The 15,170-nt window shown below is 41.2% G+C and overlaps 1 protein-coding gene across 2 annotated transcripts in view; it reads left to right on the forward strand.

Moving 5' to 3' along the window:
* The window catches only part of LOC135201758 (uncharacterized), a 127,215-nt gene that overhangs the window by 23,554 nt on the left and 88,491 nt on the right, over positions 1-15,170 (forward strand). Inside the window, exon 5 of one of the 2 annotated variants that reach the window (XM_064230996.1) lies at positions 11,969-12,174. The exons of the other annotated variant lie outside the window; for it this stretch is intronic. Coding sequence (XP_064087066.1) covers positions 11,969-12,174 — 206 coding nt within the window. The remainder of the gene's footprint in view (positions 1-11,968; positions 12,175-15,170) is intronic. 2 annotated transcript variants of the gene reach the window in all.

Raw genomic sequence — 15,170 nt, forward strand, 5'->3', positions numbered from 1 at the left:
CTAGTAGTAGTACTAATAATTATGTATCTACCTGTAAATACATTAAGTGTTTTGTTCATGAAACTTACCTGGCAGATATATATATAGCTGTATTCTCCGACGTCCGACAGAATTTCAAAACTCCCGGCACACGCAGTGGGCGGCCAGTGGGTTAGTACCATTCCCGCCGCTGGGAGGCGGATATCAGGAATCATTCCCATTTTCTATTCAGATTTTTCTCTGTCGCGGTAGTGAAAACACCTGTTTCCACTACCTCCGCCTAGGATTTTGAAACTTCATTAGCCGCTTAAGTATCCTACTTATTTTTTTTGAATGATTGACTTGGATTTGTGGCTAGGCATACGCTATCATAAATTAATTAAAATTTTTTCATTGCATATGATGTCTGAATCTAGGTAGCCTAGTTTCAGATTTTGTTGTCTGCAACGGGTAAGGGGAGGCTACCGAAACCTTCGGTAGACACTCGTTTAGTATACATGACGTTTACATGTTTTCTTTGTTGAGAGATCAATGTAATTAGTGTAATGTTGACTGATTCCGAAAGAGACGTATGATTCGTATGTACGCAAATTAGAGCGTGATAGAATCAGGAGGTCTTCCTCCACAGTAACAGAAGTTAGGATAATGAACCTACTAACCTCCAGTAGACTTTATGTTGCCTAACCCTGTGGTATGGCTTACGGGCCTAGAGGAAGTTCTGTGAGAGGTAATGCCCTTTCTATTATTGTGGATTACATCAAGTAAGCTTGAAAAAGTGCTAGCTCTCCAATCAGTGTTGTGAGTGTAGTGATGTTGATTTTGCCCCTAGTGTTGTGGAGGGGGCGTCAGATCGGTCCTATAACGCCTCTAGGTCTAAACCTCTGTCGGACTCCCAGGACCAGGGAGGGGGCAAGTTGAAAACCGAAGGAGGGTTACGGGCCCCCAACCCCCCCACCGATCTGGCGTCCCTTCGGCAGGATAAGGCTGCCAAAGATCGTGCACGTGCACGAATCATGAAAGATTGCTTCTCATCCTCCGAGGCGTCCTCCCCGGCAAGGTTGGAGCTCTCGGAAGGACTCGCGCCCTCTAAGAAGCTTTAGAGAAGAGGACGCTTCACGTCCTCTCTCTCGTCAGGAGGGAACGTCAGATCCGCCCCATAACGCCTCTAGGCCTGGACCTCTGTCGGACTCCCAGGACTAGGGAGAGGGCATGTCGAAAGCCGAAGGAGGGTTACGGGGAACCCACATCGATCTGGCGTCCCTTCGGCTTGACTTAATATCGATAAGCGTGACAAAGACGCAAAATGTCGCACAGGCGGCTGTCGTCTTGGTCAAGAGATTAAAAATGTCCTTAAGGCAGGACCCTCACAAGGACGCCTTTCGAGACATTCAACGCTCTATCGAGAGGAAGACTTCGTTTGCACTTCCTCCATCTAGACTGAAAGGGAGAGCTGGGATCTGGTACGAAACAGGAGAAGAAGCAGGATTGAAAGCACCGTCTTCTTCTCAAGGAGATTTCGCCAATTTGGTGGACGCTCCAAGGAGGTCTTATTTGTCATCGGCTAAGGTTTCCTCCTCCCCTCATGGCGTTATGTATACGTTATGTGACGTTCGCTTTACTACGAAACGGGATATTGTTCAAGCTCATAAGATTGACGTCCGGCAAGCTGATTTGCATAGTCAAACAGCTCGCCAAGACGCATCTTACTCGTCCCTAAGGGACGCTCTGTCAGCGGACAGAGATGACACTGGACAGACTATCCTAGTTTTCGACAGGAGAAGGGCAAAGAATTCCTCATACCCAAGAACACACAGGCGTCCTTTTAAATGCCCTTCTGCAGTGTCGATGAGCGTGACAAAGACGCAAGATGTCGCACAGCCGGCCGTCGTTTTTGTCAAGAGTGGCGAACGTCCTGAAGACTCGTCCTGATGACGATCACCGTACTTATGCTTAGGACGCTCGCGTTTCATGAGCGGCTCTCCCCTCGCCAGGAAGCCTCTCAAGTTACTCGTGTTGACGCACGTCATTCACTATGACGCTTCCCTTGATGTTCGTCGCTCTTCTATTCCGGACGCTCTTCAAGACGCTCAAAGAATGCAATCAGGACGTTCGGCAAGCACCTCGCGACGATGCCTTTCGGAACGCTCGGCGTTCCTTTTTTGAGCGCGTGTCTGGATATGTTCATTTGCATTACTAAGACGCAAAATGTTGCACAGGCGGCCACCGTCTTTGTTAGAAGGTAACGAAAGTCTTTAAGGCCGTCTTGGAGACGATAGCCTTACGTCTTCCTATAGGGCTCTCACACTTCAGCTCGACGTCATAAACATTGATAAGCTTTTTGGAAGACGCTCGATGTCTTACACATCTGGACGCTCGCCAGGACGCTAGAGAGGACGCTCGCCAGGACGCTAGCGAGGACGCTTTTGAAGACGCTCGGCATCCTACACGTCATGACGCTCGGTAGAGCACTTGCCAGGACGTTCTTCAGAACGATAGGCGTCCTACGCATCAAGACGTTCGGCAGGATTCCTGCAAGAACGCTCTTCAAGAGGGCGTCGTCGAAGTAGAGGAAGGAGTTTGGTCTCGTCAAGATGTCTACTTCTCTTTCTACGAAGGGAGCGTTCAAGAGAATCCATCACTTGATGAATTCCAGGAAAACTGTAAGCAGATTTCGGTGTCATAAAACGCCTCGTCTGCTTTCGGGATTGCGCTGCCGAAGGGGAACATTAAGGTCCTTCCTGTCGTAAGCCCAGTCTAGGATTTCCATTTGAATAATATTATTCCTTTTCTTGGCAAAGAGAATGAAGACAGTCGATTTCCATTCTCTCTCTCTTCCTCGTCGAGGAAAGAATGTAGTAGAGAATTATATGTTCAAGTGACTGCAATACTTAGGTATTTTAACTTCGCGTCATATTACTAATGTAAAGTTCAAGTCATATACGCATATCGTGGTTACCTCTACAGATGGCAACCGAAAGGACTGTTATTTTAAGTGTATTTAATCGGTACTTCCTGCAAACTTCCAGGAGTTTCCGGTGTAAGGACAATGCTTGAAGGTATTGTTACAACAACACCAACTCAGCTTCTGCATGTAGCGAATTATGTTTCGCTTAAATATGCCTGCTTGAGAATTTTCTTATGATCGATAATAGTAACGAACCTATTCCTTCGTAGAAGAGAGTAGCTGGTAACTCAGGCAGAATAGTGCGAAACGAGAGGTTGCTGTCATTGTGGATGACGCAGTATATTTAATCGGTACTCCCGGCAACTTTCCAGGAGTTTCCGATTTAACATTTGGTTAATTAAGCGTAATGTTACGACAACACAAAATCAGCTTCTGTATTAGCGAATTCTGTTTCGCTTAGATATGCCAACTTGAGAGTTTCTGTTCAAATAATGGAAAATCTATTCCTTAGATGAATAGAATAGCTGGCAACTCGGCATAAGACTGCGAGAAGGTGAACATAAGCTGCTGCCTGTAACTGTCACAGTGTCTCACACTGTCACCAACTCAGTGTTAGGTAGCTCGTTGTACTGCTCAGTCGGTTACGTCTCTCTCTCCCGCGGGATTGATTTACGAACCGTATCTCTGCCCTACAATCATGACTTTCGCCTCGGGTTGAGGGGATTTCTGGTAATCATGAATAAACGACTTCCTTTTGCTAAGAAATTTTCAACAGAGATATCTCTTAGACATGTTCGGCGCTGCTTACCGCACTGTAACAGAATTCTGTACGAGTCTACCGCAGCATAGCACTATAATAATGCTCTCCTGCTTATGCAAAGCGCAGCCTTATTAGGGAAGGAAGCATGCTTAGTGAGGGAATGGATGAGTCTGCTGGGGACCATTTCCTCGCTGGAGAAGCTTGTTTCCCTGAATAGACTGCAATTCAGACCTCTACAGTTTTTCCTACAGGAGAACTGAAATAACATCAAAGATCTAGAGATAATTCTAAACGTCTCTCAATGGGTTAAGGATCACCTCAGGTGATAATGAGAGGGAGCCAGGCATCCGGACAGAGGTCCTGGCACATAATCTAAAAGAATTGGAAGCAATTTGGTTGGCTCTCCAGTTCCTCGAAGAGTGAGGTTTTGGTCGAGTGGTCCAAATCATCTCAGATAATTCCGCAGCTCTCTCATATCCCAAGAAAAGAGAGATGGTTATCGGCATAGGCACGGAACGTAACGATCCTTAAGAGGTTCGTTACACGATTGCACGTCCGTGCGGATCTTCTCGATCGACGGCAGCAACTACTGACGTTTGACTTTTGAGGCGTCAGAGGGAGTGAGAAAGACGCTGATCGCCCCATGTTGGCCTTCGAGAGGCTGGATTCACAGAGGTCACGTCCTTCAGAGAGCACTTTCCAAGGACCCTTCCCGAGAGAATCGGTCTACTCTAACAGCCTCACTTCGAGAGGTACCTAAAATCTCTCCGATCTGAGTCTGAATGCGTTCAGACTGTCAAGAAGCGAGAGGATCTTCAAGATTAATTGCAAGTCTCATTGCCAAAGCAAAGCAGTGCTGCATATTTTGCAGTGTACCAATCGGAGTGGGCCGTTTCTGGACATAGGGCAGGAAGAATGACTGTTCCTCTACCTCTGACCTCTGTGAATGACTTTACCGCCTTCCCATTCCGTCTGAAGTATGGGATAAGCTAACAGTCCCAACGATTGTAGAATACGGAAATATGTTGTTGACGGCCTCTAGGCTCAGAGATTCGGATCTGTCAAACAACAAAGCCTTCACGATCTTTGAGGTCTGCGGAAATCTTGATGGAACTTAGACGTAGTCTGAAGTTCTTGATGTCAAAGCATTTCGAACCTCTCCTTTCTGTAAACTTAATACACGTGACCAGAAAGGCTAATTTTCTAACCACTCTAGCTACGGAAATGAGGGTTAGTGAGGTTTTAGCCATCATCAGAGGTTTTGGCTTTAGAGGACATAATTCGGTGTCCTCTAAGCCTTCCGTTCTTGCTAAGAACGAAAACCCGTCTAACCCTTGGCCCAGAGGCCTGGAGATCAAGGGGATGGCACAAATTATTGGGCAAGAGCCACAGAGAGTCCTGTGCCCTGTTGGGGCTCTCAAGTTTTATCTTGATAAAACTAAAGAAAGTCAAGGTCATTCGGACAATCTGCGGTGTTCCGTAAAAAGACCAGACTTGCCCATGTCGAAGAACGCCCTGGCGTTATTTTTAAGGAGTCTTTCTAAGAGGCTCATTCGTCATGTTTGAACAAAGATTTGAAACCTTTTAAAGTAAATGCTCACGAGGTGAGGGCGCGGCCTCGGAAGCATTTCAACAGAGCATGACACTCAGTAATATCCTGAGTGCCACGTTTGAGCGAAGCAACTCTGTGTTCGCTTCACACTCCCGACGGGATGTGAAGACGACATATGAGATCTGCGAGTCGCTAGGACCATACATATCCGTAGAAATATTATTGGAGGCAGGAAGCAGCACGAATCCTATCCTATAGAAAAAGGGATAGGTGTGCTTTTAACTTTGAAGGGTTGGTCGCTTGAGGCGCTTTCCCTTTCGTTAGCCTAGAAGTTATGGGACTAACTTCGATAGGTTAGGTCAGGTGGTGGTTTTAGCTTCGTTGCCCTCACAGTATGGTCAATATGGTCTAGTCACATTGTGGTCACGCCCCCGTTGACAGATCATCTAGAGCGCACCAACTACACAGGTCACTACCTTGTTGGCAACTCTAGTAAAGCAAAAGCAGACTTCGGTGACAGTAATCAAGAAGTCAGCTATGCTAACAGGTAAGGAATCAAGATGTCAATCATCTGCACTTGAGGTGTTTCCTAAATCCTTCTATTCTGTCCCTTCCCACCTCCAATGGTGGGATTCAGCTATATATATATCTGACAGGTAAGTTTCATGAACAAAATGTTATTGTTATGATACAATAAAGTTTGTTCATACTTACCTGGCAGATATATATAATTAAAGTACCCACCCACCTCCCCTCAGGGGACAGTGGTATGAAAAATCTGAATAGAAAATGGGAATGATTCCTGATATCCGCCTCCCAGCGGCGGGAATGGGTACTAACCACCTGGCGGCCGCCCACTGCGTGTGCCGGGAGTTTTGAAATTCTGTCGGACGTCGGAGAATACAGCTATATATATCTGCCAGGTAAGTATGAACAAACTTTGTTATGATTAGTGTACATGGCATACAAGAAATACTGTACGTACATACGTACGTATGTAGTAAAATGTGGAAGCTTACCTTTTGAGTGAGGCTATCTCCGAAAGTGGCAACAGAGGAGGAGGACAAACGGCAGAAAACTTCTTATAGTACGTACACTTAACTTTACGAAACATATAAAAAAATGTCAGGAAGACATAAACTAAACTTTACAAAACTTTTAACATTTTTTTTTTTTTACTTTTTTTATACATTTTTTTTTTTTTTTTTTTTTTTTTTTTTTTTTTTTTTTACAAAATTTCAACTTCTTCACCACTTTCAACTTTGTTTTTTCATAGTATCACTTGGTTCTTCCTTTTTGCTTACTCCTACTAAAGGCCTCTTTAAAAAATAACTATCCAAGGAAGATTGCTTCTGCCTGCTTTTGACAATGTTCCTGAAACGACTCTGGTAAACTGTGCAAGTATACGACCTGTGTAAGCCTTTTCGGGGTGTTTCTTTTCTACAAATGATTGCACCTTATGAAAAGCAGCTAGAGCATCCTTAGTTTCTGCCGTTGTCATAGAGTCGTCGTCCTCCTCCTCGCTGCTGCTAGAGAACTTTTCTTGAATGACGTTATGTTGCATGGCCTCCAACTCCTCCAGGTCATCTTTCGTAAGCTCCTCTTGGTGCTCCTCGAGAAGGTCATAGACGTCGTCCTCGTTGACGACTAGCCCCATGGACTTGCCGAGTGCAACGATCTTGTCAAGATCTGGTTGCGAAACAGTTTCAGGATCGTCAACTGTTCCTGAATCTGCAGCACCAGCTTCGCCCACGTCGAATCCCTTGAAGTCTCGGGCGGACACGGCATCAGGCCAGAGTTTCCTCCATGAGGAATTCAAGGTTCGCCTCGAAACCTCCTGCCAAGCTTGGTCGATGAGTCGGATGCATATCACAACATCGAAATGCTCCTTCCAAAATTGACGCAAGGCGAGGTTTGTGGTATCGGTGATGTCGAAACATCTCTTGAAAAGATGTTTCATATACAGCTTCTTGAAGTTCGATCTCTTGCTGGTCCATGGGCTGGAGGAGAGGGGTGGTGTTAGGCGGAAGATGAACCCTGATGAACGAATACTCCGCTAGGATATCTTCCTCGATGCCAGCAGGAGCATTGTCCAACAACAGCAGACATTTCAGAGGGAGGCGCTTCTCTTCCAAGAATTTTTTCACTGTCAGGCTGGTGAACAAAAGTCTAATTACCCAGGCTTTCGCATTAGCCCTCCAAATCACTGGAAGCTTCTCCTTTAGCACTTTGTAGGCCTTGAAGGCTTGAGGAGTCTCCGGATGATAGAAAAGTAGGGGCTTCACCTTGCAATCCCCACTGGTGTTCGAACAAAGTGCGAGTGTAAGCTTGTCTTTCATAGGTAGCTTCTTCTCTTCCTGCATGATGTACGTCCGACGAGGCATTTTTTCCCAAAAAAAGGCCAGTCTCATCACAGTTGAAGACTTGCTGAGAACTGTAGCCTTCGTTGAGTCATATCTCGTTGAACGTCTTAATAAAGGCTTCGGCCGCTTTCGTGTCCGAGCTGGCCGCCTCCCCATGCCGCACCACCAAATGGAGGCCAGTCCATTTACGGAATTTTTCGAACCACCCATGAGAAGCCTTGAACTTTGGGGTTGGCGTCGATGTCCCTTCTCCTCCGTCGTCTTCTGCCTGGGCAATCAAATCGACGAAAATAGCGCTGGCCTTATGGGAGATTGCCGTCTCCGTTATCGTATCGCCAGCGATTTCTTTGTCTTTTATCCAGACAAGAAGCAGTCTTTCCATCTCATCGTGCACGTGACTCCTCTTACTGGACAAAGTTGTCACGCCCTTGGAAGGTGTAGCTGCTTTAAAGAGATCCTTCTGCTTAAGGATGGTGCCTAATGTCGACGGATTTCGGCCGTATTCCTTGGCGATCACACTCAATCGCATACCAGCTTCAAATTTTTTAATGATCTCATCTTCGTCTCCAAAGAAAGCATCCTCTTCTTTCTGTGAACTTCAACTTTCTTGGGACCCATGACTACTGTACGTAATTATGTTATGTAGTATACGTATGTAGTAAAGTTCTCACACAACTCGATAAAGTATACTACAACAAAATCACTAATGAATTTACGTTAATAAACGAAATCGTATAGAACGAACAAATTCCGCGTGCTTCAATACCGATGATGCCGCGAAGTGGCCGAAGAAGCACGCCGCTACATAGATGCACGATGGGAGAGAAGGATCTTATGGCAGTGACTAGCATCAGGAACCAATGGGAGAGCGGGAGGATGGTGGCAAGTCTACTCAGTTGGCGGCGCGCAAGTTTTAAAATCGTTATCGGTGGTCCGGGCGAATCTTGGACTTTACAGCAATAACCTTTCGTATCTTGAACAATTTTCGTATGTAGAGCCGCAAAAATCTTCATATTTGCTTTTGTATCTCGAGTTTTTCGTAAGTTGAGCCTTTCGTATCTCGAGGTACCACTGTACTCTCCATTCTGAGGTCATATACAGTAGTACAGTAGTAATAATTGCTGTCGAGCAAAGATAATCTTCCTCTGTTGTTGGTATATATTGTCCTTTAAAAAATGTAACCTTCACCTTTAGGGCAAACAGTAAAATTTGGGGACTTATTTTTTGAAAAAATTAGTCTCTTCGATGTCAGGAAGTATATCCACTATGTTTATGGTTACTGGGATAATATACATAGTTTGTCAAATATATAGTTTTCTTTGCATATTGTAGGTAGTGTACCATATCTAAGTTTATACATACATTGTTATAATGCTGTGTCATTTCTTGTATACCTTCCCAGTAAGATGATTTTTGAATCATGCTATTTCTCAAAGCTATCATTCACAGTACATGCACTCCCTGTGGGCAATTTGGCTGCTGTTAATGCCTGTAATGGTTTTATGGTTTGGATACTGTGACTAGTCCTCAGAAACCCTTATCCTTAAATTATGGTGCAGTTGGTGGCAGGAGGAGGAATAGCAGTTGCAGTGCTGTTTGAAGATGCATTAATGACATGCTTGCTCAAATGGCTTAGGACTCTCAGATTTCTTTTCCCAATGGAATATGGGCTTCCCCTAGGCTTAAAAGATGCTGTGGATTACTTAGTCAGTTTGTTCTTTCATCATGTAATATCTGTTTAACAAGAAAGAAGACAATGATAGGAGTTTTGACTGAGAGCTACTAGGTTTCACATGTGTAAAAGAATTACACTTGTGTTGCTGATGCTGCCAGGTATGTTAAAAACCATCTTTGATTCAATTCATCTTTCTGTCTCCCATCTCAAATTTGGTTATGATGAGGGTTGTCAGGAAATAACCAATTTGACAAGTTTTCAGAGACTAAACATCTGCAGTTGCAAACTTAACCAGAACCAGCTTAACAATCTGAACTCTTCATAGTTTTTAGTCTTTCTCTTGTACAAACTATCCCTCAAGTTTAACTGTTAGAACTGGTTCTAACCATTATTCTGGGTTAGATATGCTTAACGCTACATTGATTGCTACAAGCTGATTTGATAGTGAGGGACAGGAGAGTCATGAAGAGAGTTATGATCCGAAAGTCAAAAACAAGGAAATTGAAAAATGAAACTGAGAGGAGGCATACAAAAGACAGCATTATGGTGTGACATCAGGAAAAGTGTATAGAAACAGAGAAATCAAGTGCTGGAATCAAGATGTACAAATGCTATCAAATTGAAGATAGCCTTTAAGCTATGTCAGAAGGCAAGATTGAGATGAATATACACTCTTTAGGTGAGGAGGAACACTAAAAGACAGGTGGCAAGAGCAGAGATGATGAGTCGAAGAAATGTAATCATGATAGTCAAGTGGCTGAGGAAAGATGGAAAAGATTGAAGCTATACAGCCAATAAAAGATAAAAAGGTAGCAGTTAAAGTTGAAGAGGAGTAATAAAAAGCTGTGAGTAGTACTATTATGAAAAGTTATTAATAAAGAGGATGAATGTAATCAGAGGATTTTGGTGTGATAGAAGGAGCAGTAGACAACATAACACCCCAGAAAGTTGTAGGGGTTTAGGAAGATAATTATAAAAGTCTCTAGACCATGAGGGGTAAAAAGCAGCTCATAGTTGCTGGAGAACCAGCTGCGGATGAGGTGAGGAGAATGCTTTTAAATCTGATAGGGGAAAGGACTAGGACAGAAGAGTGAATAGAGATTTGTGTGTTACAATATAATGCCAAGGAAAATAGAATTCACTACACTGCAGAAATTACAGAAATTAGAATTCATAACAGAAATCAATAATAGTGGTGGTCATTATCATGAGCCATCTACAGTAGTGCATTGTGAAGGTAATGCATTATACTCCATATTTTTTAATCTTGAGAAAGCATTTGACAAGAGTAAAGAGAGGCAGTGGGATTTGATTTTCAGATAAACTGAAAAGACTCACTGACCTAGTGATGTAACTTTAAGACAAGCAAGTGTAGGGGAAGGTGTACCAGAAGAATTTGAGATGTTGTGACACTTGAGGATCTGGGCCAAGTCTTGTATTGTTGATTATAAAGAATGGGGGCAAGCTTCAAAGAATTGAAGAAAAACAATTCTTTTAGTTTTAAGGTTATGGTTTTCTCAAAAAGTAAATTTTGTATATTTTGTTTTTTAACAAAGGTTATATGTACCGAGTTGATTGTTGTGGAAATAGATACTATTGTATGACAAGATGTACTTACAAATAAAGTACATTGAAAATAAAAAGTAGATCTATGCAGACACTAAATGTTTGATAGATGATTCATGGTTTACTGTACATAATTGCACTCAACATCCTTTTCATTTGCAAATATGATAATCAGATCTTTGGTATAATTTGTACTCACTTCATTAACTAATTTGACTTTGATTGTGGAGTCTGTTGAATAGGTTGTTGATTGTGTTATTCACAGGATAAATTTAATACTGAAGGAGTAAGTTCTCTTGCTAATGATTTCATTGTATTAGTCAGTGAAGTGATGTGTTCCTTTTAAAGGGGAGAGAATATTGGGCCTCAGGACAGAATTACTGTACTTATCAAAGTAATCCTTCTGTATGGAAGGATTCTGATGTAATTCCATGACAAGTCGACTGGTGATTGTGATTTCAATTAAAAATTCACAAGTTTCCAGGTGGAACTAGTTGATATATGATAAATGCCATTTATTCTGAGGCAGTAGAAGCAGTGGTTTAAACATGTTCTATTGCTGTCTGTTTTAAACCTTGAAGACAACTGGATCATGCCTTGGTAAGCTCTTATATATTATAAAGTATCATTGCAGGTCATGAATGGAAAAAAAGCTTATCTCATTTGAAGGCTAATACTAAAAAATGCCAAAGTAAATGTTGATTTTCTTCATGGTTAAAGGAAGCCAAGTACATACTGTAGTAGAAAACAGAGCTTTTGTCTTTTAGAAAAAGTAGATGTTAATACTGTACTGCAACGATTAGTTATTTTGGAAAATGTGGCCGATTATTAGAGAAATATGTTTTTGGGAAGACATGACGATTATTAATGAAATCATGTATTTTGAGCCCCAGACAGCAATTTTAACATTAATTCTGAATGGGATTTCCCAGATATTGCTTACTGATAAAAACAGGGCCTAAAAATAGTTAAAAATAAAAAAGTTCTGGGTTAACATTCTGCATTTCATAATTGATGTTACCAGAGATACAAACACCAATCTCTGGTTCCTAGCTTCTTAATCTGTAGTGTTTACTTACATTGTTTGAAGGTTGTTGTCAGCCAGCCACCAGGCAATTCCCCAATGCTGAAATGATGAAAGCTTAGTTCCCAAGTCTTATTTAACCAGGAGGAGTCGAGAGACCGCAGGCACTTTGGGGAAGACCGGAGATCTCATGAACCCAGGCCGTACCATGAGGAGGGGAGAGGTCACCATTATGAGCGAGAGAAATCAACTTCTGGTTCCCCTCGCTATCGTAATAACAGATATTCTGCTATGCCAAGGAGGAGGCCCTCCCCTCATGGCCACCCAGGGCCATCACGTAAACGACAGAGGTAAACACCCAGAAAAGAGAAATGCATAAATATTGAAAGAAAGGAGTGTCATGATTTAAGTTTCATTCTTACAGAAATTGATGGAAAGAAGTAAGCAGGCATTCATGAAAATAGATCTACCAGTGCAAATAGATGTCAATTGACACCTTTGTTTTATGCCTAGCAAGAGGCCTCTTTACTGGATCGAAGTTGAAAACTGTACCATTCTGTGTGTCCCTGCTGAAGAAGAAATAAGATAATGAATTGAAGCTGAAAACAGTACCAATTTGTGTGTCCCTGTTGAAGAAGAATTAAGAAAATGAAGTTTACACTTTAGTGTTACTTGTCATCATGGGATCTGCACCAGTGATAAATTTTTTATAAATTGATACTGAATGACATTTGAGCTGATTAGTAAAAGGCGTAAAGGACCACAAGAGAACAATGACTTGAAAATCATTACATATCGACGGTGTTGAATTACCAAGAATCTCATTAATACAAAATATCTTTTCCAAAGGATCTTAAGATGGATATGTAAAGTATTATTATGGTGATTAAGCTGGACAGCTAAGTACTTTACATGTCTTTGACCTTTATTTTAGTCTCTAATAATGAGTGAATGTTGCAAAGTGAATGAATAAGTTGGTCATTTAATTCAAGTAGTATACTGTTTCTGTGAATTCAGTTAGAGGTAATGCATGTTAGAGTTTGAATACTCTGCTTTATGGAAGTATTTTAATTGATAAGCAAGCAATGCAGTTCTATTGTGTATTCAATTTAGGTCTCTCCACCATACATGTTTCACTCAAGATTTTGAATATGGCACTTAAAGTCTCAGAAAACATTTTTTGGCACAAAGCTTCTGTCAGGTTCAGGGCTAATTTTGTTAATGGGTAATGAACAAAGAAATAAAATCATGAGCCAGGTGTCCCAATTCAGGCATGTCATCCAAGAACACTATTTTATGTGACGCATCTATGTAGGCTTTTAATGCTTTCTTTCAAGGTTGAGGATCAGAGGTTGGAGACCCATTCAGTAATTTTAAGGATGGCCTAAATGAGAGGCACAAGTGAAGCTGAATTCAAACCCTGGTGAACATATAGTAATAATAAAAAACAAAAATGAGGTTAGGTTACCAGTTGCCATAGAAGTTGATTTTGTTCAATACTATAATGTTTGTGAAACTTGAAATTTCAGTATTTGGTCAGTATTTGTTATATGGAAGATACATGCATCATAAGGTGAAGAAGGAAGGGTGGATAGATGCAAAGTAAAGTTCTATCTTACTCTGATTAGTAGTAGTAATCTTAATTACGAGTAGAAAAGAAGAAAAGGGTTTTATCTTAGGGTAACTGTAAGGAAGTAGGTTATCTTAGGGTAACTGTAAGGAAGTAGGTTGTAAGACAGAGTTTTCCTAATCATTATGCAGCTCCTTTCATTCATTTTACTGTACCTCCATTTATATTCATTCTTTCATGTGACTTTCCACCCGCTCTAACACTTGTCTCACAGTACAAGTGCGAGGTTTTCCTCGTTATACCTTTCAAACCTTGTTGCTGTTAATTTCACTTTCAGCGCAGAATAACCTCATAGGTCCCAGCACTTGGCCTTTGTCCTAAATTTTATATTCTGTATTCTGTTCTATTCATTTCTTTACTTCTTTTAGGTCTGTTTCTACACTTTTGTTAAATTTTTCTCAATCTGAAAGGTAAAAGTCAGTAAGGGAATGTTTGGGTGAGGAGAGGATGGAAGTGGTTTACAGACAATAAGGTAAAGATTCTGTTTGCAACAGCCATGAGTTGCCTTTTAGAATAAACTTACATAGTATAAGAATAATACCATTTAGGACTAGTGGATTGTCAGAAGAAACAGAAACGAAAGTAGTACTGCAATAAGAAGATTAGGACAAAGTGGCCTGCTTTCTGCTACATTTTTAAGCAACAGAAGAAGACTGAAGTGACTGCCACAGAAAAAGCCATAGAAAATATGCTATGAGACAAGTAAGACTGGTCAGACTTTCAAGGAAAGATTAAAAGGGATAAACCTAAAGTATGTGCAAGTGCTTAAACGTTGTCAAAGATACTGTAGTACAATGCCAAGGAGACAAATTTAATAGGTAACAGGCAACAGGTACTGCCAAAGGGAGATGGTCACAATATAAATGTTGACAAAATAAAAATGAGATAGTCAGCAAATTTCAGGTTGAATGCTAGGAGCAATTATGAGAAAATGAGTAGGCCAAGTAAAACAGATCATGAAATAGAACACCATCACAGAACTGTTGGTATGTCAAGCCTAAATTGGAACATCTGGTTTGTGGCCCATGTGACAGCAAATGATTAACCTCCACAATTTGATTCTTCTTGTAATTATTTTTCCCTTGGTAGATAACTGAATGTCCAAAAGGTGTGAACCACTATTTTTTTCTGAGAAGCAAGTGACATGTTAAGTTAATATTCAATCTTAAATAACCATATATTATTATTGTGCTATGCATGGTCACCCATTGTTGAAATAATTAGGGAAAATATACTTCGAACTTTTGTGTTTTGTAGAGATTTCGGTTTAAGCACACATTGGTCCCGAATTATGCCATGCCTTGTTTATGACTTATCAAAATCTCCAACAAATATCCTTGAAATAAAATTTTTAAATCAACATCATATATTAATTAAAAAGGTATTGCAGACAAAAAGGGTAAATAGTGTAAAAGCACTTACAAATTTATTTTATTTGGAATAAGTGACTTTAATAAATGTAAAATGGGTAATGTAAAAAAAAATAGCTAATGCAGTAATCCTTCAATTATCAAGATGAATAGAGCCAAGAGTCTGTTGGATAATGGTGAAATTCAGATTATGTTGAGTAAAAAAAATGTAGGGGTGTTCAAGGGCAATTCCATACTCTTCCTCACTCAACCTTGTCAATACCACAACGTACATGTCAACACTCGGTAAGCTTATAAACATCAACCGTCAAACTTTAGGTTGAAGACTATGCAGAAGGCAATTATC

This window comes from Macrobrachium nipponense, chromosome 28 (assembly GCF_015104395.2).
Source record: "Macrobrachium nipponense isolate FS-2020 chromosome 28, ASM1510439v2, whole genome shotgun sequence".
NCBI classification, from domain to species: Eukaryota; Metazoa; Arthropoda; class Malacostraca; order Decapoda; family Palaemonidae; genus Macrobrachium; species Macrobrachium nipponense.